At 43.0% G+C, this 24,463-nt stretch overlaps 1 protein-coding gene across 1 annotated transcript in view; it reads left to right on the top strand.

The window, feature by feature from the left end:
• The window catches only part of DNAAF9 (dynein axonemal assembly factor 9), a 148,211-nt gene that overhangs the window by 111,857 nt on the left and 11,891 nt on the right, over positions 1-24,463 (top strand). Inside the window, exons 28-35 of the mRNA XM_050943301.1 lie at positions 115-240; positions 2,649-2,686; positions 10,083-10,218; positions 11,118-11,204; positions 12,418-12,524; positions 13,819-13,893; positions 14,102-14,304; positions 16,544-16,609. Coding sequence (XP_050799258.1) covers positions 115-240; positions 2,649-2,686; positions 10,083-10,218; positions 11,118-11,204; positions 12,418-12,524; positions 13,819-13,893; positions 14,102-14,304; positions 16,544-16,609 — 838 coding nt within the window. The remainder of the gene's footprint in view (positions 1-114; positions 241-2,648; positions 2,687-10,082; positions 10,219-11,117; positions 11,205-12,417; positions 12,525-13,818; positions 13,894-14,101; positions 14,305-16,543; positions 16,610-24,463) is intronic.

Here is a 24,463-nt window from a genome sequence, read left to right as displayed (position 1 = left end):
ATACTGAATTGTGTAACAAACATTTTCTTAGAACTCTAGTAATTTATTTTGATTAGTTGTTGACATGGTTCTTGTATTTCTGTCACTTCACACTTCACTTTGTTCTCTTTGCAGATATACAGATGTTATTGATGTTGTACAGGCACTGCAGACTCACCCTGACCCTGACGTGAAGTCCTCTTTCATCATAGGAACAATTTCTACTTGCGTAGAACCACTTAGCTGCTATATGGAACATAGGTACATTTTAAAATCTCAATTGTTTTGCGTATTTCTTGTGTATATATAGCTGGGTCTGTTCTATCATCTTGTGAGATTAATGCAACCATATTATGCTATGTTGCTTGTGCACAGCTGAGTTGGCTTATTGTGTTGTGTTGTAACTTCACGAAATGTTCTCATTTTGAGTTTATATCATTTTAACAGAGCTTTTAAGTGCAGCTTGACTTACATATTTAATGTGGGATTGTCATCCTCTGGAAAAGCAAAATTTTGTTCTCAAAAGGTTTAAGTTGGAAAAAGAAATTAATGCTGTCATATGTGGATCACGTAGAAACAAACGAAAAAACAGTTTATAGCTGTGGATCTTTACAAAGCACATAAATCATTGCAGTGATTCTTCAGTGAAACTTTGTTATCCTTCATAAGGCCAGATAATAAGAAAATTTTATTTCAGTTTGGGTACCTGATTAATTACTACTTTTTGTTTTCTTAAAGTCAGCTATCAAATGAAGACACTGCACATTCAAGATGTGAATTTTCTTGGTTCTCGGTTTCCAATTTTACGGAATATAGTGACAAAAAATGGGAGAGGAAATTCTGGAAGTGTTAGTTGCACTTCTTAGATTATTTTTAAAAAATTGGCATGCAGCCAAGCAACTAAAACTTTAAATAGCAAATTACACTTCATAAACTCTTCCTATGTGCCCAACCCAAACTGCAGAGATGACAAAATCTTGATACTTTGTTAAAATGCTTTTCAAGGGATGTGGAACAGAGCTGATTTGAAGACTTTGAAGGCTTTGTGGCCCTAGATATAAACACTACACACCATTTTTACAGCTATTTATGATCTCAGTAAGCAGATGAATTCTGTCTCTTTGAGTAAATACCAAGTGCCTCCGCCATAATCTTTTAATTTGACATAGGTAATGTTAACCACAAATGAAGGTTATTACTATAAATATTTTATTAAGAGTATGATGAAAGAATTGCAGGTTATCTCCTGAAGTGAAGTAGCTGTTGATGGCAAAGACATAGCCCATGTAGTGCCTATTTCTGTCTCACTTTGAAGCTTCCTTCTATAAGAGCTTGCAAAAGTACAGAATCTGGCAGACCTAAAATGGCTTTATGTTGCGATCAGTCTTTCTGAGTATGGAAGCTCTGATGGTTCCAGAAGAGTAGATTGTGTCTTGCTGTCCGATTGGAACCTTTTATATTTACAAACAGAACCTCTTGTCCTCCCAAGTTTAATTACTGTAGGTATCCAATTAATTCAAGCTCTACGGCTAAGTCATCTACAGTGCCTGATAATGGAGGGCTTTTTTTTGTTCCAGAATATTACTCCTCTAATTGAGCTCATTACAGGTTTGATAAAGTTGATAAATGGTGTCACTACTGTGATTGTTGATATAATGCCAGAAGTACATATGGTACTGTTCCAACGGGTAAAATAGACCAGATATGAATTCTGCCCTAAAAAGCTTGTGATGTGTTCTAAAGGTACAAACTGGAAGCACAACAATAACTCATGTTTAACACTGTACCTTTTCAAAGTATATACCAGTCTTTTACTAATTAACTCAGTGTAATACCAGATAGAGCAAACAGACTGAAAGTAGTCCCGGAAACAAGAAAGCTTCATAAAATAGATTTGTTTTCCAAAAGTGCTTACAGGCAGGGAAAGCACTTAGTAAACATGACTTGGAACGCTATTCCATGCCATGGGATAGCATAAAAGAAGGCTTGAAGATGGGACAGGGTGGTGATGCCATGTTAAGTCTAATAGTAGACATTGTTCAAACGATTGGAAGTCTTCAAACTTGACACAAGGATTATGCTTGTCTTAGGGCTCAATTTAGATTATTAATTAGATGTCAGGTACCCAGGCCCAATCAGCTTATTAATGAAAGATAAATCAGTGCTATACAGAAAAGGTTAAGACTGCATTCAGTCCTGGGAGCAGGTTTGCAGCTGACACTTGCTGTTCCAAAGTGATTATAAAAACTATCTGCTTTTATATATTAGCTATTTACCACAAGTGGAAATACCTAACTATTACAGGCCTTTCTTATCTGACCTAGTTTCTTCCTCCTGTTTTTCAGGGTATACCCCAGTTACTTCTAGCACCTTACTAAGTTAAAGACATGTGTGTTGATTATTCCAATTATCCTAGCACATTTTTTGTATTTGGCATCACTTCTGAAAGGTTCTGCATATGAAACAAGAGTTACATGTGGTTCAGTGCTAATAAGCTTTCACAGTGAAGCTTCTGGGAAATGAAAAGCATGCTGGAATTTGGTTCATGGTTAGTATAAATGCCAACAATAGAAGCCTTCTAGAAATAGATAGTATTGGGTAACTGTTGGTAGAGAGCATCTGTTCGTACTGTGATTTTTAACATTAAGATTTCTTCTTTTGTTTTCCAGATTCCTTTTTCCTAAATTCCTGGATCAGTGTTCACAAGGTAAATAAACTTTGCTTCTTTGGGAAATGATGCAGAACGAAACCTGTCAATACCTGGGCTTTAAACATTGCCTGGACCAATGATTTCTGACTTTTCAGCCTGAAGAGTAAACGTGTATTTTGCAAAACAGTTAAGAGGCCAGTATCAATAGTTTGAGGTGCATTCTTTGTCCTGCATAGCTGTCTTCGATGCCTCTCTCTCCACAACAGATAGCTTGGGAGGGAGGAATGGCTGGAGCATAAGGCATTCCAACTATCTGTAGATACAGTGTGGTCTCTCGGGGCCTGTTGTCAGCTGGCACACTGTAGAACAGCCTCCTGACTGCTGTAACCTGGGCTCTGACAGAGAATCAGCAAGCTAAAACTAGCTATTAGTTCTTGGTTTCTACTAATGTCCTCCTCTCCTGGACCTCAGTGTAGGCAAGGGGAGTCGTCCTTTCCTGGGCACCCCTTAGGCTCAGGCAGAGTCAGCCATGCTCTTGTAGCCTGGTGCAACTTCAAGCTAGTCTCTTTTTTTTACCTCCTTTGTGATGCAGCAGGTAGGGGGCAGTGGGGAAGCAGATCAGAGCTCATGTGAGCAGGGCAGTGAAAGGTGTCCTCCCACTTTCTTCCTTCTTTCCACCCTGAGCCCCTGTACCCCATTTCCCCCAACTTCCTGTCACAAACAGGAATGATTCAGATGCTTCAGTTTTAAAGTCCATGAGCCATGCTCTGCTTTAAGTTCCCTCTAAGCTGCTCAGCTGTCTATTAAGCCACACAGAGGTCAGGGCTGGGGCAGGGAGAGATTCTCCTCCCTACCACCCCAGCATGGACCTACCACTGCCTGGGGAGAGGTGCCCCTCCCTTGGCCAGGGCCAGGCCGCTGGAGCTGCTGAGGCCAGAGAGAGGTCCCTCTGCCCCAGAACCAAGCTGCTGCGGGGAGTCATTTCTCCCCACCGCAACCCTAGGGTAACCTGCACCCCAAACCCCTCAACCCCAGCCCCACCCCAGAGCCCACCCCGCACTCTAACCCTATTGCCTCAGCCCCAAGCCTCTTTCCACACCCTAAACCCTTCATCCCCAGCCCACTGCAGATCCCTCACCACCAGCCAGAGCCCTCATTCCGCCATACCCCAACCCTCTGCCCCAGCCCTGAGCCCCCTCCCACACTCCAAACCTGTCAGCCCCACCCCACCACATGAATTCTGTTATGTGTACCAATATCAAAGTGATGTCACACATCACCTTCATATTGGTGCACATAACAAAATTCCTTCTGCATGTGGATGTAAAAAAATTAGAAGGAACACTGCTCGAGGATCACCTTTTTTTTATTCATAATCAAAGGGCTTGTCTTCCCTACTGGGGTAAGTCAACCTAAGGTATGCTCCTCCAGCTACGTGAATAACATAGCTTGAGTTAACATAGCTTAGGTTGACTTACCCTGGTGTCTTCACTGCGCTGCATCAACGGGCGATGCTCTCCAGTCAACTTAACTCGACCTTCTCAAAGCGCTGGAGTACCAGGGTCAACGTTGATTGCAGCAGTGTCAATCTTCTTCCTGACGCCCTTGGGAGCCACAGGTTAGGCACTGCTGCTCTAGACATCACAGAAAAATCTATACTAATTTTCAGTCAGCCAATGTCCTTTTGCATTGGACTCTCAGAACTGAGTAAAAATGTGTACAATATGAATATTGACTTATGAAAGTCATTTGCATAAAAGTAAGTATTGAAATTTCATTAAAATCTACAACAGTTATTTCTTTTTCTTACTACTGAAAAAGCTTGTGAAAGTAGATTGTTGTCCAGTAGCTATAGCTAAATAAGAAATATTCTGCTTTAATACAGTATTAGCCTTTGGTTCTACTCTGAAAAGTGATTAAAAATGGCACCACGTTCAAAAGATCTGTTTTGTGGCTGTGTTCCATTACGTCTGCTTGCTTTGAAACAAAAACGTGTTTACTACTATTTTCTCTGGTCACAGTGGGAAGTCGGAACAGCTGTGGATATGAGCTGTGTTCTGTCCCTTCTCATGCCTTGTCAAGAAAATTGTTATTTAAGTTCCAAATGGAAGATCTTTTTGGTAGCCTGCAAATTCAACCTGATATCTGAAAGTCAATCTCTTTCTTTTTAACTTTGTTTTTAATCCTTGCCTATTTTCTCATTCTTTTCAATCCTGGTGGTAGTTTTGTCTGTAATGCTGGTTTCAGGTGCACAGCTATGGTGCTGCGTCACTTACACATATTAGTAAGTTAATTTGTTTTCAATCAAAATTATGAACTACCAGTGTAAAGCAGCAATATGCAAGTTATCCATTTGGTGGCGCCAATTAAATGGGGAAATTTTTTAAAAAGAAAATATCCAACATGTGCTCTTATGAACAAACCTGTGGTGGTGGTTGGGTCTACATTTTACCTTTCAGGTCATTTGTACGAGCCACATAGTAACTTGTAAGTGTATCTCTGAGTTTGACTGAAGTTCCCTGTGCTTGCTGTTATATCCTTCAGCCTCTCAATCCCAATTTTTGATGGGTCTCAAATTAGTCTAAGAACCTCTTGAGATAAAGATATTAGAAGGTCCAATTCTGACCTTCCACCATAAGTATTTCTACTTAAATGGTTTGCTCTTGCAAGTATCCTCTATTTTGTCTCATGTTAGTGTTCATGGTATAGGGGAAATGCCTGAAATAGTTTATAAATTGGACTCGGGACATGAGGGAATTTTCAAGTTCAGTACTACAGCCTGGGAGTTACTGGGGATCTTGCACCCTATGTTCCGTCATCCCTTGGGTGAGGTATTAAAAGTTCCTTCAGTTCTAATTCTACTCAGAAATTAATGGTCCCTGTGGTTTTTTAAGAAAAGAGAGAGGGGGATAACACCAATATGCCAGCCAACATTCTTTCCCTTAATAAAATTGGTTCTGGTGCCCAAGGCTTGTTGGTGATAGAAGCTAGGATGTTATTTCTGATTCCCTTCAGAAGGCATTTGCTACAGAGCAGCAGCTGGTTCCCATTTAATCTGTAATTTGTCTCCATGCTGTATTTGTTCACCAGGTGTAAAAGGGCATCTTCTGTATTCAAATCCAGGAAAGTTCCTGTAGATGAAAATAGTAACTGTTGTTTAGCCCTAAGTCTGGGAGAATGGATAGCCTCATGATTTTAAAGAGGGAATTTCTCTTTATGGCAGCACCAGCTGAAGTCTGTTACTTTTACTTTTCTCCAGGGTTAGACTCAATGAAGTTAGGTGTCCCACTAGTACTTTTCCAGCTGTTATCCTCATTTATGGCATCTTGTGGAACTGTAATGGAGTAGAATGCTAACTTGGTGTCTAAAAGAACCATTTTGAAAATAGAAAGGTTCTAATTTGTCTCTAAAAGTGACAATAGTCTGACTGTCCGAAGTCTCATATCTAAAATGGTATGGCCGAACGTATGTGTATTGAGCTTGCCATGAGTCTTAAATGTTTGTTTTTCTTTAAGTCCAATTTTATTAAATTGGCTTTTTCCTTCCCCTTTATTTCTTTTAAATTGGTTCTTGCACTAACTGATCAAACTTGGCTTCTATTGAATGATACCACCAAATCATTAAAAATCTGCAGGAATCCTGCTGTCAGTTGCCAAAGGAAGAGTCATATTTAGAAAAATCTACCCCAGCAACTGTAGAGAGCTGCACCATATTAGTAATTTCAGTGTTTAAGAGTTGCTGAGTCACAGGAATCCAAAGATTCAGACTCCTACCCCTACATCATCTGCCTCTCCCCTCCCCACACACACACGCAGGTTGTCTGAGGTCCTAGGTAGTTTGGCAGTAAAGTTTCTTAGTAATTTAAATATTATAAAAAATCATACCTAGGAGTTCTACTGTAATGGGGCTTTGAAAGGAGCAAGTGGGCTAATTCCACTAGATAAATCCATGTCCATGTGAACTCTAGACTACAGAAGAAGGTACATTTGTATACACAGGCAGCATATGATAAAGTCAACTTTTTTTCTTCTTATTTTGTATTATCATAGTGCCTAGGAGCCCTTTCTTTTGACTAGGACCCTCTGGCATTAGGTGCTGCACGGACATGACAGTCTCTGCCTCAAGAAGTAGAAACAAACAATATGGATACTGACAGACGGGAGAATACAAGGAAACAATGAGACAATATTGGTCAGCATGATAAGCTGTTGAGTCTTAGCATTCCAGCAGCCTAATCACTGTCAAATTTACATGTACAGTGAAAATGAAGATTTAGAGACATGAGGATCCCTTTATTTCTCCTACTTTAATCTCCTTATTCTGAAAATGTTGCAGTATCAGTATTGTATCTGAAGATGATGATTTACTGCAGAGGTCATCAGCACCTTTCCTGAAAGGCATGCAGATGTGACTCAACTGGCAGAAATGCAGAGGGATAGGACAGGTGTCAAATCCCTTCTTCCCTCACCCAAAGATAGCGTAGACCACTGACTTTCAACCTTTCCAGACAACTGTACCACTTTCTGGAGTCTAATTTGTCTTGAGTAATCCCAAGTTACACCTCACATAAAAACTACTTGCTTACAAAATCAGACATAAAAATATAAGCATCACAGCACACTATTACTGAAAAATTGCTTGCTTACTTATTTTTACCATATAATTGTAAAATAAATCAATTGAAATATAAATACTGTATGTACATTTCAGTGTATAGTATACAGAGCAGTATAAACAACTCGTCAGTACAAACTAAAATTTCGTATAGGCTTTGCTGTGCTTTTTATGTAGCCTCATGTAAAAGTAGACAAATATCTAGATGAGTTGTACCCCTTGGAAAACCTCCGTGTACCCCCAGGGGTACATGTACCTCTGGATGAGAACTACTGGCCTTGACTAGCACTGTCATTTGAACAGCGGGATGATAGATCTCTTAGAAATTTCTCATGGAACTAAGACTTCCCTTTGCTGCATCAAAAGTAGTAGTGATTCTTAGTCTTCAGAGCACTTCACAAGATTGAGCCTCAGAGCTTCATTGTGAGGGAGGTAAATATCCCCATTTTACAGATGGGGAAGCTGAGTTAGAGTGGCACAGTATGTTGATCAGGGTCCTACAGTCAATGGGAGAGCTGAGATTAGAACTCCACAGTTCCAAGTCCGAGTGAGTAGAATACAGTACCCTTCACAGAGTAACATTCTTTAAGTGATTGGTTTTGAAACCCTCCATTTTATGTAGTGTAGGAGACTGTAACAATACCTCTGGACATTGATACAGAACACTGGTTATGTATCACTTTCTGCCTTGTCCCTCCAAAACTCTTTCCACTAAAGACCACCACTGCAAAGTGGTGAATATTTTAACTGCTTGTAAGACCGGTGGGGAATATTGGTACTCATATAACAATTAAGTATGAGCAGCATGATGGCGACAGTAGCTTTGTATGACTTAATTGCTGTTATCCAGTTGTTGTTTGGCTTCTCTAAGGTGGAAATACCTACCAATGGTTACTCTCCATTTAAGAATAGAGGATTTTCTCCTCTAAACTTCTCTCCTTTTTGACTATCAAACAACTGTATTCTGGTTGAACTGTACACTAAATAGTCACAAACAAGTGCTTGCTTATGTGCAGAACTTTACACAGATAAGTAAAGTTAAGCGCATACTGAAGTGTTTCTGGGGTGGGGGCCCAAATAGGAATAATCTTATTTCCTGAATACGCTATTCCCTCTTTCTAACTGCAACCTATGATGTCTTGTCTTTTTCGGGTTGTAAGATTGTTGGACTTCAGGGATTTATTTTCTGTATATTTGTATAATGCCTGACACAACTGACAACTCTTCCCCCCCACACACACATACCAACATCACCTCACCTCCTTGGCCCCTAGAAGATACTGCAATATAAATGATTAATAATTCAGAATAATTACATCTGTTGATTGTTCCACATAACTTGTTTAAAATGCTATCAGCTTTAGATTTTCTCATTTTTAATAAGCTTTCCTTATTGCGGTGAGATGCAAACAAATACAAATTACCGTTGATAAACTGAGTCGTCAATGGCTTGACCATACTTTGATTCATTATGAAATATATTCAAGAGGCAAAATAACTAGTGTCAGTCAGGTTTATTGCTCTAAGCCAATAATAATATTGCATAGGGAAAAGGTTCTGTGTATGATACCAGTCTCCAGGAGACTTTCATGCAGTGACATTATATACACTTTATACAGATGGAGTGCTGCCAAAGTTGCATGTTTCAGCTGGTGTTATTTTTATGAAGATTTTTTGCAGGTTACACAACTCTTTACATGTCACTAAATTCCAACCCATTAGTTTGTCCCAATTCCCTAACTAGTTGTTCAGTTCCTTCTTTCTTTGTTTTGGATATTAGCATTTCAGGTACTGCTCTGTGAAGGTACTTCTCTAGCTTGTACTAAGACATAGGAAACTGATCAAAATCAAGATAAATTTGTTCTATCTGCTTAGGCAATGTATTTATTTAAGCAAATTAAAAGTGTTATGGGATACTTAGCATAAAGTGAACAGGATTATGGTATAGCCAGTTTAGGCCGTTTCACTATTAATATATTTGTGCTTGATGTTGTTGGTGCTTAATGCAGACGTGGGCCAACTTTTTTGGGCCGAGGGCCACATCTGGGTATGGAAATCGTATAGCAGGTCACGAGTGCTCATGAAATTGGTGATTGGAGTGCGGGAGGGGCTGAGGGCTCCAGCTGGGGTTGCAGGCTCTGGGCTGGGGATGAGGGGTTGGGGATGCAGGAGGGTGCTCTGGGCTGAGACAAAGGGGTTCTGAGGGTGGAAGGGGGATCAGGGTAGGGGCAAGGGTTTGGGGTATGGGAAGGGGTCAGGGGTACAGGCTCCAGGTGGCACTTAGCTCAAGCAAGGCAGCTCCCGGAAGCAGCGGCATGTCCCCCCTCCGCCTCCTACACGGAGGCACAGCCAGGCGACTTGGGGCACTGCCCTGTCTGCAGGTGCCACTCTGCAGCTCCCATTGGCCATGGTTTCTAACCTATGGGAGCTGCAGAGTCCCTTGGCTGTGACCCTATGCATAGGAGGCGGAAGGGGGACATACTGCTACTTCGGGGAGCTGCGCAGAGCCACAGCACATGCAGAGCGGGGCAAGCCCCTGGCTGGAGTGCCAGAGTGGGGCAAGCCTCAGACCCCACTCCCCGGCAGGAGCTCGAGGGCTGGATTAAAACATCGGAAGGGCTCCAGGGCCATAGTTTGCCTGCCCCTGGCTTAATGCATTCTTGCATAAATACACTGCTCCATGTATATATATATGCTAGCCAGCATATACTGGTCAACAGTTACGATCTGGAAAAATATTTTTGCTATACCACTTTACCAGCATATGTATGTATGTATGTTTGTTCTCTATCAATGTCGTCATTATTTGAGTGAACTGTTCCCCAATTTCCTCATGCAGGATTGGTGAGCAATGTGGTCTTCACAAGTCATACTACAGAGCAGAGACACCCACTCCTGGTACAACTTCAGAGCCTCATACGAGCAGCAAATCCTGCTGTTTCATTTATCTTGGCAGAAAATGGCCTCGTAACTAGGTAATAATAGCTTCCAGTTCTTTATGGTTTTCAACTTTCTGTTCTAAAAATGGGAAACTCTTACAAGAAAAGCTGATCCTTTTTGACTTTCACCTATGAACAGAAAGTTGACTTAGTATGTAAACCAGAAAAATGCTTATTTTTCTTAGTCATTACTTCCCTGATAACAGAATACCTCATCAGTTCTTACAATTTTGATATTTTAAGAATGTCATCTACACTTCAACCAGATGTTCTAATACAGCATGATTCACTAAGGATTTAAGTGTCAAAGGAAGACATTAAATGGCCATAAGCTAGAAATAATACAGTATGATTTAGGAAATGTTAAGGTTTAAAATGGATGTATCTTTTCATTTGCAGAGTAATTTTCATGTTAGGTTTTTCTTTATACAGCAATTAAGTAAAATTATCTTTCTACAGATTGTAGGTTTATATTAATATTTGTTCCATTAGAGCTCAATTGTGCAACCTGTACACACACTGAGCAGCATGAATGAGTAAATCCACTCAACTTGAATGGGACCAAACTCAATGAGTAAGTCCTACTCAACATCAATAAAAGTTGAATTGAGGATCCTGTGAAGTTCCTATTAGGGCTTTTTTGCTGTGTTATATATTTTATTTAGTATATTTACTTGTATTCTAGTTGCAAATAAAAATTAGTTGAGTAGAGAACTCTTGGTGTTTGGTTTTGGTTTTTGTTTTGTTTTGTTTTTTACAAAAACTTTTAATATCTGGAAAATTGAGAATATTTTAATGTACCATAAATAGTAAACATAAAATTATTCTATTGCAATCTGATTAGCATATCCTAATTTATGTAAATAGTTTACAGATAAATAGCCATTGTTACTATATTCTGTAAATTAAAAATCTCAACCTTATCTTTTTAATAGGAATGATGATATTGAGCTAATTCTCTCTGAAAGCAGTTTTTCAAATCCTCAGATGATGAGAGCTCGCTATTTAATGTATCCTGGCTGGCAAGTATCGTAATTGAGAAATAATAAAAAAGCATTTTTTAATTAACATATGAAGGATTTTAAAAGCTCCACTAGCTTATATTTTCAAAACAGTTCATACATGTAGACCAATCACTTTGTAAATGTCTTTTTCTAAGAACTTGTGAGTAGTCTTTTTAGATCCACTAGTGCCATCCTTTGCCTACTTAGGATCCTCTTCTGTTGCCTTTTAAATGGGTGGTAAAATTGCTATTAATTTCCATGAGAGCAAGAGCTAGCCTTGTGAGAATAAGAGGAGTAGGGCAATACTGACTTGAAGTAGAATCAGTCTGACATCTGTTCAGCCTAAATGAAATGATCTAGTGGTATCATTTCAGTTACTAGAAGACAGTTATTCCCAGTGGAATATGTGCATTCTTGATTGGCAGCGGCAGAGGACAGAAAATTCATGGAAACAGAACTCCATTTTAACACCTAGTGATATTTTCTACCGTTCAGGCTTGCAACACATTGCTGGGGATGGTATGTTGTTGCTACCATCTGTGCTGTGTCTGTGTGGCAAATAGAGGACTTCGTTCTCCGGATCTGCCAACCTGGCACCAATCACAAATCCTGACCAATTCAGTTGTCTAGTTACATTTCGAGCATTGGAGGCATAGTGTGCAGCACTTCAGCCAACATACTCTGTCAGTCCAGAACAGCTTCTATGCTTCTTGTTCAGAATTAATTATACCTTGACTCCAAATTGGGTTTGAGAGAGGCTTCTTAAGTAAACCAGCATGCAGTTATGTAAGGGTAAGCCTTCTTGTAGATCACATATCACTCCAAAGGGAACAGGATTGGGTTGGAGAAGAGACTGTTTCAAACCTCTTGATGCTGGCATTCTCTCTCTTAATGTAGTGCACCTAGGGGAAAAAAGTGCTAACAGCAGAAACTTCATTGAAGTGGTTCCTGATATCAATCGTGATACAAAATTACATATATAATTCTTACCTTGTTTACAGTTTGTATTTCTCTTCTTGCATGCAATGAATTTAGTATTTCTCTTCATGAAAGCTTCTCTGTTGTTAAAATAACTAATATTCTTCATTTTTAGAAACCTGTTAGATAAAAAGCAGATAAAGCATGATAATAGACACTTTCAGGAACTTTGATAGCTCACATGAAGACTGGGGAAACAAAATCAAAAGTATCTTTGGCAAATCAAGTTGATTTCCCTTTTTTTGTTAAAAAGGTATGATGGTAAGTTTGGAGCTGGTTCTGTCTTTCCACCAATGGTTCAGATCTGTGTGTGGTTTAGCCGTCCTCTGGAAAAAACACGATTTGTGACCAAATGTAAAGGTAAAAATGTTTTTTGGTGACCTTTAAGATTTAAAATATTGTAGGTGTTTAGTGTAGGGAGACCCTGTGCTATGCTAATCATGAATAATGTGAATTTTTATTTAGAATGTAATTTCTTCTCTTTAAAATACTTCATATGCTATGGATTTTGACTTCCTTGTCTATTCTGGAAACTTAAAAAGACTCAAGTATCAGAGAGGTAGCCGTGTTAGTCTGGATCTGTAAAAGCAGCAAAGAGTCCTGTGGCACCTTATAGACTAACAGACGTATTGGAGCCTGAGCTTTCGTGGGTGAATACCCACTTCCGCATCCTACGAAGTGTGTATTCACCATGAAAGCTCATGCTCGAATACGTCTGTTAGTCTAACCGGGATTGGCAACCTTTCAGAAGTGGCGTGCCGAGTCTTCATTTATTCACTCTGATTTCAGGTTTCGCGTGCCAGTAAAACATTTTAACGTTCTTAGAAGGGCTCTTTCTATAAGTCTATAATATATAACTAAACTATTGTTGTATGTAAAATAAATAAGGTTTTTAAAATGTTTAAGAACGTTTAAATGCTTCATTTAAAATTAAATTAAAATGCAGAGCCCTCCAGAACGGTGGCAGGACCTGGGCATGTGAGTGCCACTTAGAATCAGCTCGCATGCTGCCTTTGGCACGTATGCCATAGGTTGCCTACCCCTGGTCTTTAAGGTGCCACAGGGCAATTTTGCTGCTTGAAAAGACTCATGACCTTGTTTAAATAAGTGTAATCTTTTAATATTAAATCTAACATTTAGTATGCAGTCAAACCACTTGAGGGTAATTATCCCATAGACTTCAATACTTAGAAGCTTTTTCTAAGTTGAAATAAACATTTTCCTTCTGTTTTCTTGTGTTAAAGGATAGTGACCTTGTAACTTTATATAATCATTCTTTGCAATGATTACAAAATCAGACTGCTGTTAGAGTGAATATGTTCTTTAGAGTAGAAATAATGTCTTTCCATCTGTCACTTTTAAAAATTTCTTTTCTGCGAATCTTCTTTCTCTCCACAGTAAGAGTCAATTATGTGGGAGGGATACTTTGTTATAATACCCTTTGAGCATATATCCTTTTCTCCCCCATAGGGAAGAGAAGTTGTGAATAGTGTGGGCTTCAAGGGATGTAGGATAGCGAATAGTATGAAGTGCATTGTTTAGAGATTGGGACTCTAAGCTTCTACCGCTAGCCAAGGTGAACTACTCTGAATGAGCTGCGCCAGGTAAAAGAGAAATAAGTTGAATAACCTCTTTTTATTTTTATTTCATACAGCAATTAAGTCATCAATTAAGTCAAGTCCTTTTTCTGGAAACATATACCACATTTTGGGCAAAGTTAAGTTTTCAGGTAACTGTAGTCTACTTCGTATGCATGGTCTTGAGATTACACTGCTTGTTTTCACCTACTCTGAGAATACTAAAATATATAATTTGTAGTTGTTTGGTTTGTAAAGGAACCATACGCATCTATGCACATATGCTACCTGTTAAAATAATTGAGATAAGTCAGCTATATCAGCCCAATGTTTAAAGAAAATGTCTTCTCTTTTTGGTAGATTCTGATAAGATGATAGAAGTCTGTCATAATACAGCATCTAATTCATTAAGCCTTGTGCCTGTTCAGGAGGGGCCTACTCCTCCTGATTCAAGAAATGATAACAGAGATCGTAGCGTTCAGCAAGAGTGCTTCCTTGTATTCATTGGTTGCTCTCTTAAGGAAGAGGATATAAAAGACTGGCTCCGACAAACTGCAAAGCAGGTTTGTGGACACCACTGTTGGGATTTTTTTTCTATGTTGCTTGGTTTAAAAATTCAAAGAGAAATTTGAGTGTTTTAATATTTTTACTGTTAAAGTAGACTGGAAACTATGTCTTGCGTAGTGCACCAATGATTGTGCCATTAGAAATGATCTTTTCAACAAGATGGCTGAAAAGGCTCACCGGTGCTACCTGTAATTCAAACTTTATTTTTAAAACATGTCACAGCATATTCAGAGTGAGAACTCTTCGCTACAGAATACTCCATAGCAAATTGAGTATGCGAGTATGTCCAGATAAATCCAAGAAGACTTGGGCTTCAGACGTGGTTGTCTTTCATATGGGTAGGGTCCAGAGCAGTCTAAGCTCAGGCAGAAAATTCAGAGTGTGGAACCTGCACTTGGGTGTAATGATAATGAGCAGCAGTGACCACTATAGTTAGCGTATAACTGTTTCCATTCCTCCCTCTTGTTCTCGATTGCTCAGATATTGATCTTTTGGGCTTACATTTTCCAGGCTTGGTCTGAGCTTGACAGTGAAGGGTTTTTTTAAAATGGTTTTGAGCAAAAATTATTCAGCTATTTTTCATCATGAAACAATTTTTTGGTGGAAGGGAATGTGTTCTCATTCTGTTGTTAAAACATTTTGCAAACTGCTGTGGAAAGAAGGTTTAAATATAGCATGGAAATAACCTGTATTCAGATGAAAGCTGGTTTTGATTTACATTGCCTTGAAAATCATATGTTCAGGTTTTTTTGTGAAGTTTTAAAGTGTGGTGTTAAGTTCAAAATGTGCGTGGCTAACATAGCCATATCATGAAGAGTAAAAGGGTTGGGGGCATGCACTTTGTAAGATGGACAAGAGTGTCTTGTTTCTGAGATACTGTAGGGACTGCAATCAGTGCTCCTGTAGGCTTTTTAGATGCTGTGACCAGTCTGAGCTCCTGAGGAGTATGGGAAAAGATGTTGCTACGGTGCTTTCCAATCAAATAATTCCAAAGTACTGGCAAGTGAATCTCTTTGAATTCTTTTTTAGAGAAAACTCCATGCAAACACTGAGAACATTAAGTTTGCACAGTTCAACACTTGAGTCAGGAACTATTAAAATTATGATTGCACACATTGCATTAACTCTAGCTCCTTGTCCATACACATTTTGGTACAATCTTTAATTAGATGGTCATGATTTCTCTGCCAAAAAAAAAATTGTAGTTTATTGTAACTACAAATTCACATGTGTAGCATCTTGGAATGGAGTGTAGGCTGAGAAGTTGACTTTCCAGAAATCAGAGAGGAGTTCTTATCAGAGCCAGAATTAGAACTCAAGAGTTTCTGGCATCCAGCCCTGTTTTCATGCCATGCTACTTCTATTCTTCCAGCGTGGGGCGTGTTTTCTTTTTCAGTTGGAAATGTACATGCTGTATGTACACAAATGTTATTTCTGAATCATGGTGTTTCTTACATGCCAGTGGCATTTGTCGTTTCTGAGACTAAATTCATGGAAGAGTGGATGTTTTTAAAAATATGCAAATTTCTCCAAGGATGAAAAACACTCCCCTTCTTCAACTAACTCAGTAGTGATTGAGCTGAATTTAATCAGACCTTGAAAATCATAATCTTTGAACTGAGAAATTTTAACTCAACCAGTAATGCTCTCAAAAATGTACAAATCTCTGTAAATGGGGTTTATAATGGAAGTGCCATCATCTCCTACAACATCAAAAGTAGAGACTGTTTCAGGTGTTTTAAATAATTTAGTATTTCAGGTTCTGCATATTACCTAAAGAATTGAGGTACAGACTTCTATATTAAGTCTAAAAACTTGTTTGCTCTGCATCTTATGTCATTTTTTTTGGTTTTTTTACAATACCTTATTTAACTAGTTTAGTTAAAATACCTTCAGAATTTTTGTTCTATTCTGTTAACTAAATCACATTTATATAAGATTCTTGTTTTTTTATATTTGTAATTGTAAAAATTGAGTCTAGAGTTCCTTAAGTAAACAATGCAATTCAATAACTGTGTCCACTTATTAGCATTGATACACATTTTTTAAAAATACGTTGTGTTATGATTAAGCACAATTATCTGTGGTTGCATATTGCTACCTTTTTCATATTTGTGGTAGTTGTACTTTTCTGGTTGCTTGCTTTTTTTTGTTTTGTTTGGTACCTTAATTATAACATAGTGTGGTGTTGCTATGAGCATTAAATGTATTATTGGTATCTGAATCTATGTATAGAAACCTCAGAGGAAAGCCCTGAAAACCAGAGGAATGCTGACTCTGCAGGAGATCAAAAACATTCATGTAAGTAGAAGCCATTAGCATCAAGGCTTCATTCTGACCCTCACTCCCTTAAGTACCCATTTATATGATAGAAGACTATAGCAGGAACTGTGTTCTAAGTTTCTGACTTGATGCGTGCAAAACTATTTTCCCTGATGCTGTTAAGCTTCCAGATAAGTGGTGGGAGTGCTGTGTAATTGCATTCGTTTCCAAATAACCCAATTCCATAATAGAGTTTTGGAAGTGGGCGCATGGAGCTATCACATCATAGCAATAATCACATTTTCAGACTATTGATGGATGTATTTCCATTAATTCTTGGTAGCTATATAGATACGTACTGTTGTCCTCTGCATGTGAGAGGGAAAAATAAACTCATTTAACATGGTTCTCTCTGTGGACACTCTATTAGTGTGCCCTTGCAGCTGCTACATTTAAGCTGTCCTTTGCTGGTCTTGCTGCTGGTACAGTCTGTTTTTAGACAAACCAGGAGTATTTACAAGTTACTCTGTGGCTTCCTGTTGGAATAGAAGGTGATTAAACACTAAAACCACCTGTATGAAATGTGGAGTTTGTCAAAGAAGCATCTGGTCATGTCACAGGACTGAAAAAAGATCCTTATAATCATAAGCACTTAATGCTTTAGATGTTTGCTCTTTAGTATATATCTTGAAGTAGTAATGCATCTGGAATAGAACCATATATCTCTAGTCAATAAAAAGCAGGAAAGAAAATAGATTTAAGGATCTGATATGGGAAACTAATAGTACTTGTATTTACATGGCAAGCTATTCAGCATTTTTTAGCTTATACTCTTCTTGCATTTTAATGAAAGTTTATTTTGATTATCTGTTTTTCACAACAAATATATGGATAGTTCCAGGACATCTTTGTGGAGAGTCAGTTTGGGAAATGGCACAGAGTAAAAAGCTGTTAAAGGCACAGTCTAATGACTACGTGCAACTTATTTCAAAATATATCAATTTTAAATTGAATTAAGCAAATTGTTTGATAAAAGCTTCATGTTACCAAGGTCTTCATATGTTTCAAAATTAGTTTGAAATGCAGTGAAGTCTATGCAACAGGCCACCTTAGGAAACCTGTCAGAAGAGACTATCCAAAAGCAACCCCAAAACTGCCTTTATAAAGTAACCTCCAAGAAGCCACCTCTTTCTTAGTTCTTTAGGTAGTTAAGACATATATTAATGTATTTTAAAAACATTTTCTGTTCTGTAAATAAGGACAATTACAATACGTTATACTACCATGACTCAGTGACTCCACTCCTCATCCCACTTCTTATAGAATCATAGACTTTAAAGACAGAAGGGACCATTATGATCATCTAGTCTGACCTGCATAATGCAGGCCACAGAATCTCTCTCCAAATCTGTGTCTGAGCCATTGAAGTCCTCAAATCATGGTTTAAAGACTTAAAGGTGCAGAGAACCTTCCAACAAGTGACCCGCGCCCCATGCTGCAGAGGAAGGCAAACCCCCCCCAGGGCTTCTGCCAATCTGCCCTGGAGGAAAATTCCTTCCTGACCCCAAATATGGTGATCAGCTAAACCCTGAACATGTGGGCAAGACTGACCAGCCAGACACCCAGGAAAGACTTCTGTGTAATAACTCAGATTCCACCCAATCTAACATCCCATCACAAGCCATTGGGCATATTTACTGCTAGTAGTCAAAGACTAATTAATTGCCAAGATTAGGCTATCCCATTATACCATCCACTCCATAAACTTATCAAGCCTAGTCTTGAAGCCCGATATGTCTTTCGCCCCCGCTATTCCCCTTGGAAGTCTGTTCCAGAACTTGACTCCTCTGATGGTTAGAAACTTGCATCTAATTTCAAGTCTAAACTTCCTAGTGTCCAGTTTATACCCATTTGTTCATGTGTCCACATTGGTACTGAGCTTAAATAATTCCTCTCCATCCCTAATATTTATCCCTCTGATATATTTATAAAGAGCTATCATATTCCCCCCCCAACCTTCTTTTGGTTAGGCTAAACAAGCCAAGCCCTTTGAGTCTCCTTTCGTAAGACAGGTTTTCCATTCTTTGGATCATCCTAGTAGTCTGTCTCTGAACCTGTTCCAGTTTTGAATTCATCCTTCTTAAACATGGGAGACCAGAACGGCACACACTATTCCAGATGAGGTCTCACCAGTGCCTTGTATAATGGTACTAACACCTCCTTTTCTCTACTGGAAATATCTTGCCTGATGCATCCCAAGACCACATTAGCGGCCATATCACATTGGCAGCTTATAGTCATCCTGTGATCAACCAATACTCCGAGGTCCTTCTCCTCTGTTACTTCCAGATTATAACAATAGTTGTTCTTCGACTGATTGCTCATATCCATTCGAGTTAGGTGTGTGCGCTGTGCGTGCACGCTCGTCGGAAGATTTTTACCCTAGCAACTCCGGTGGGTCAAAAGGTTGCCCCCTGGAGTGGCGCCGCCATGGCGCTGGATATATACCCCTGCCGACCCATCTGCTCCTCAGTTCCTTCTTACCGCCCGTGTCGACCCATCCACTCCTCAGTTCCTTCTTACTGCCCGTGTCAGTCGTTGGAACAGTGGAGCGCGGCTTAGTTGTCCTCCACTTCCCTAGCTTCTCTCCATTCGTCTGGTCTCTTGTTGTGAATAGTTGACTTAGTTCTTAGTATTTTAGTTTTATAATTTACAGTTGTTAGTTTGTTGTACATAGATTAGCGGGGTTTGGGCTCGAGCCCGTCCTCGCACCCGGTGCCGGGGCCCATGCCTGGTTCACCAGGGTTTAAACCGTGCTTGGCCTGTAAAAAGCCAATGCCCACAAGCGATGCCCATGACTCTTGCTTAAAGTGCCTCAGGGAATCGCATATCTCCGACAAGTGCTGCATTTGCAAGGCCTTTAAGCCGCGGACTGAAAAGGAGAGGGACTTTCGGTTAAAGACTCTCCTTATGGAGGCAGCCCTTAACACTCCGTCCTTGGCACCGAGCGCTGACAGCACTTCTCCAGCACTGGACAATGCCGGCCACGCCAAGACACCTCGGCACCGGCCTTCTCCGGTGCAGGGACCTGATCGAAGGCTGTCAACCTCTTCCATGCCCTCGGTGCAGACTCGCCCGGATCGCCCGGCACCTACCCCTGCAACGGCACCGACGCCTGTGGTACCATCAACTCCAGTCCTGAGAGGGCCGTTGAGTCTGGTCCAGGAGAGCTCCCCGGTGAGACCTGTGGTCAAGCTGACGGTCTCCTCCACGCCGGAGAGATTCTCGGCCAGGGACCTTATTGCCATGACTGAATCGGCCCTGCCTCAGCCCCCAGCACCGCCGGTGCAAGTTCTCCAGTCCAGAGGCAAGCCTGCCGCTATGAGGCCTCCTTCATTGGAGTCGACGAGCCGGCACCAATCCTGATCCAGGTCTCGCGGCCGGTCCCAATCTCGACGCCGCTCGCAGTCCCGGCACCGCTCACCCAGGCGGCACCGGTCGTACTCGCGGCGCAGATCCACTTCTCGGCCCGGTCGGTACTCTCGGTACCACTCTGGCTCCAGGCACCGCTCCTGGCACCGAGACTCTTGCAGCTGGTCCCGTCATAGACGATCCAGATCCAGGTCGACCTCCCGGCACCGCGCTGGTTGCAGGTCCCGGTCTCGGTCTCGGCACCAATACGATTCCCGATACCAATCCCCGGCACCGAGGAGATCTCCAACGACGGGAGCGAGGGACTCATACCAGCCTCGCTCGGCTCCTCCATGGCCATCCCGTCAGCTGTCCCTGTCCTCTCAGGCTGACAGTGTATACACCCTGGACACCGACGCGCCTGCTGCCTTGTTCAGCGAGCCTCAGCCTCAAGAGCATGGTCCGCAGCAGTGGGGGTTCTGGACGCCCTGGGCGTACCAGCAAGCCCAAGGCCCTCCCCCAGGTCCACTGCTTTCGACGGCCTCGGAACACAGGGCACCGAAAGCCACGATTACCTGCCCTCCTCCTCCTGCTATGGAGGAAGGGGTGACCCAGCCACAGGACTCCGAGCTCCCATGGGAGACAGACACCATGCTTCAGGCGGAGCCCTCTTCAGACCCGCTCGTTCCAGGTCTCTCATCTTCGTCCTCTACTGACAAGGCGGTGGCTGGAACTCATCCACTCACCCTCCTCCAATTGACCTCAGGGCCCACCAGGACCTCCTCAGGCGTGTTGCACAGAACATGAATTTACAAGCCGAGGAAGTCCCAGAGGTCCAAGATCCAGTGGTGGACATACTGTCATCCGATGCCCCCACTAGAGTGGCTTTCACATTTATAAAAACCATACAGGCCAATGCCACTACAATATGGCAGTCTCCGGCCTCTGTTCCACCCGCTGCGCGAGGAGTAGAGCGCAAGTACATGGTGCCCTCAAAGGGCTATGAATATCTATATTTACATCCTCCTCCTGCTCCTTTGTCGTCCAGTCAGTTAACGAGGAGGAGCACCATGGCCAGCAGGCACCAGCCGCTAAATCGAAGGACGCGAGACGTATGGACTTGCTTGGGCGTAAAGTTTACTCTGCGGGAGCTCTCCAGCTCCGGGTGTCCAACCAGCAAGCCCTCCTTAGCCGCTATAGCTACAATACCTGGGTGGTGGCGGACAAATTTAAGGAGCTGCTTCCACAGGATGCACGGCAGGAGTTCTCTGCGATCCTCGATGAGGGGAAAAAGGTCGCGAGAACCTCCCTCCTGGTTTCCCTGGATGCCGCGGACTCAGTCGCCAGGACTCTGGCCTCTGGCGTGACTATGCACCGTATCTCATGGCTACAGGTCTCTGGCCTCCCCCCGGAGCTCCAGCACACGATTCAGAACCTTCCATTCGAGGGTCAGGGGCTATTTTCGGACAAAACAGACCCTAGGCTGCAGAGCCTAAAAGACAACAGGGTCATTATGCGTTCGTTAGGGATGCACACGCCCGCAACTCAGCGTAGGCCCTTCCGACCCCAACAGCACCGCCCTTACCCTCAGCCTCGGCAGAGACAAGACTTTGCCAGACGGCGAGGCAGAAACGGCCGCTGGAGACAATCAGGCAACCAAGGGGGCTAGAACCAAAGCTCTTCCAAGCCTCCCTCCAGGCCAAAACCTTCCTTTTGAAGGTGCGCCCAAGGGTGTTATACCAGTTTCTTTGAAGGATCCGTCCCCGCCCTTTTCCAACCGGCTTTCCTCCTTCCTCCCTGTGTGGTCCCAGCTAACGTCAGATCGTTGGGTCCTACGCATGTTGGAACTTGGATACCATCTGCAATTTATTTCAACCCCCCCTTCTACCCTCGGCCCTCTTCAGGGACTCCTCTCACGAGCAACTCATCCTACAGGAGGTGCAAGCGCTCCTCGCCAAAGGAGCCATAGAGGAGGTACCAGAGCACGAATGGGGCAAGGGGTTTTATTCCCGCTACTTCCTGATCCCCAAGGCGAAGGGAGGTCTCAGACCAATCCTCGATCTGCGAGAACTCAACAGCTACATGGTAAAGTTGAAGTTCCGTATGGTATCCCTGGATCCTGGAGACTGATATGCCGCCCTCGACATGCAAGATACCTACTTCCACATAGCCATCTTTCCACCTCACAGGAGATTCCGCCGGTTCGTGGTCAACCGGCAGCATTTTCAGTTCACGGTCCTCTTGTTTGGCCTCTCTACAGCCCCAAGGGTATTCACAAAATGTATGGCTGTAGTTGCTGCCCACCTTCGCTGCAGTCGGATACACATCTTCCCGTATCTAGACGACTGGCTTATTCGCGGGACCTCTGAGACGCGAGTCCTCAGTCACGTCCGCATTGTCAAGAACCTTTTCCTACATCTAGGTCTAATGATCAATGTGGAAAAGTCAACTCTAATCCCCACTCAGAGGATAGAGTTTATTGGTGCCACCTTGGACTCGACTCTTGCCAAAGCCTGCGTACCACTGCCACGGTTCCAGGCTCTCACGGCCATCATCTGGAGGCTGCAAGTGGGGCCGCTAACCTCGGTACACACTTGCTTCGCTCTCTTGGGCCATATGGCATCCTGCACATTCGTGACGAACTACGCAAGACTGTGCCTATGGCCCCTCCAGTCCTGGCTCAACTCGCAATACCGTCCAGCCAGAGTTCCTATGGACATGGTCGCCACCATTTCCTCGACCGTGCTAGACTCCTTCCAGTGGTGGCTGGATCCCTCCATGGTGTGTGCGGGGCTCCCGTTCCACCCGCCCCAACCCTCGGCGTCCCTGACAACGGACACATCGTCCCTCGGTTGTGGGGCTCACCTCTGGCACCTACGCACCCAAGGCCGTTGGTCACCTCACGAGCTGGACCTCCACATCAACGTCCGAGAGCTGAGAGCGGTCCGCCTCGCTTGTCAGACGTTACGGCAACACTTGCAGGGCCGTTGTATATTGGTATTCACCGACAACACTACAGCCATGCACTATATAAAGAAACAGAGCGGCACGAGATCTTCCCACCTGTGCCAGTAAACCTTACAACTATGGGACTTCTGCATAGCCCATTCTATATACCTCGTCACGTCCTTTCTCCCAGGAGTTCGGAACACGCTGGCGGATCGCCTCAGCAGATCCTTCCTTTCCCATGAATGGTCCCTTCGCCTGGATGTTGCTCTTTCACTCTTCCGGAAGTGGGGGTTTCCCTGGATAGACCTCTTTGCATCCCGCGGGAGCAGGAAATGCCAGGCGTTCTGCTCCTTTCAAGGCCTCTCACCGGGTTCGATGGCGGACGCCTTCCTTATGCCGTGGACGACGCACCTGCTCTATGCCTTTCCACCGTTTCCACTCGTCCACAGGGTCCTACTGAAAGCTCGCAGGGACAAAGCCCGCTTGATCATGATAGCTCCAGCGTGGCCTCGGCAGCACTGGTACACCATGCTGCTAGACCTATCCATAGCCGACCCTGTTCCCCTGCTTCTTCACCTGGACCTGATTACCCAGGACCACGGCAAGCTCCGTCACCCGGACCTTCAGTCGCTCCACCTCACGGCGTGGCTCCTGCGTGGCTGACCCAGTCTGAGCTGCGTTTCTCCACCCCGGTGCAGCAAGTACTCCTGGGTAGCAGGAAGCCTTCCACTAGGGCTACATATTTGGCCAAGTGGAAGCGCTCGCGTGCTGGTGCGTGGAACGGAACTTCCTTCCCGCCGAGCTATCCATATCTAACATCTTGGATTACCTCTGGTCCCTCAAACAACAGGGCTTGGCGGTATCATCTCTGAGGGTCCACTTGGCGGCCATCTCTACATTCCACCCAGGAGAGTATGGGCGCTCGGTGTTTTCCCATCTGATGGTGTCTAGGTTTCTTAAGGACCTACAGCGCCTCTACCCTCAGGTACGCCGCTCTGCTCCAACATGGGATTTTAATCTGGTTCTTGCCAGACTTATGTCCCCTCCGTTTGAACCGTTAGCAACATGCTTCCTTCTCTACCTCTCCTGGAAAACCGCTTTCCTGGTGGCCATCATGTCCGCGAGACGGGTATCGGAACTTCGGGCCCTCACGGTGGATCCTCTGTATACGGTGTTCCACAGAGACAAGGTGCAGTTGCTACCACATCCGGCCTTTCTTCCCAAGGTGGTATCGGCCTTCCATATTAACCAGGAGATCTTCCTCCCTGTTTTCTTCCCAAAACCGCATTCGTCTCGCAGGGAGCAGCAGCTACACTCCCTAGACGTTGAGCCCTTTAAATCTTAGCCGCGGCCGGGAATCAAAGGGCTCTGGGCTGCCTGCAGAGATTCCCCGCTGCGGCCGAGATTTAAAGGGCTCAGGGCTCCCCACTGCTGCAGGCAGCCCAGAGCCCTTTGAATCCCAGCCGCGGCTCCAGCGAATGGGCTGGGGCTGGGATTTAAAGGGCTCAGGCTCCCCTCAGCGGCAGGAGCTCT

This window comes from Gopherus flavomarginatus, chromosome 3 (genome assembly GCF_025201925.1).
Source record: "Gopherus flavomarginatus isolate rGopFla2 chromosome 3, rGopFla2.mat.asm, whole genome shotgun sequence".
NCBI lineage: Eukaryota > Metazoa > Chordata > Testudines > Testudinidae > Gopherus > Gopherus flavomarginatus.
This window is presented reverse-complemented; position numbering and strand designations above follow the sequence as displayed.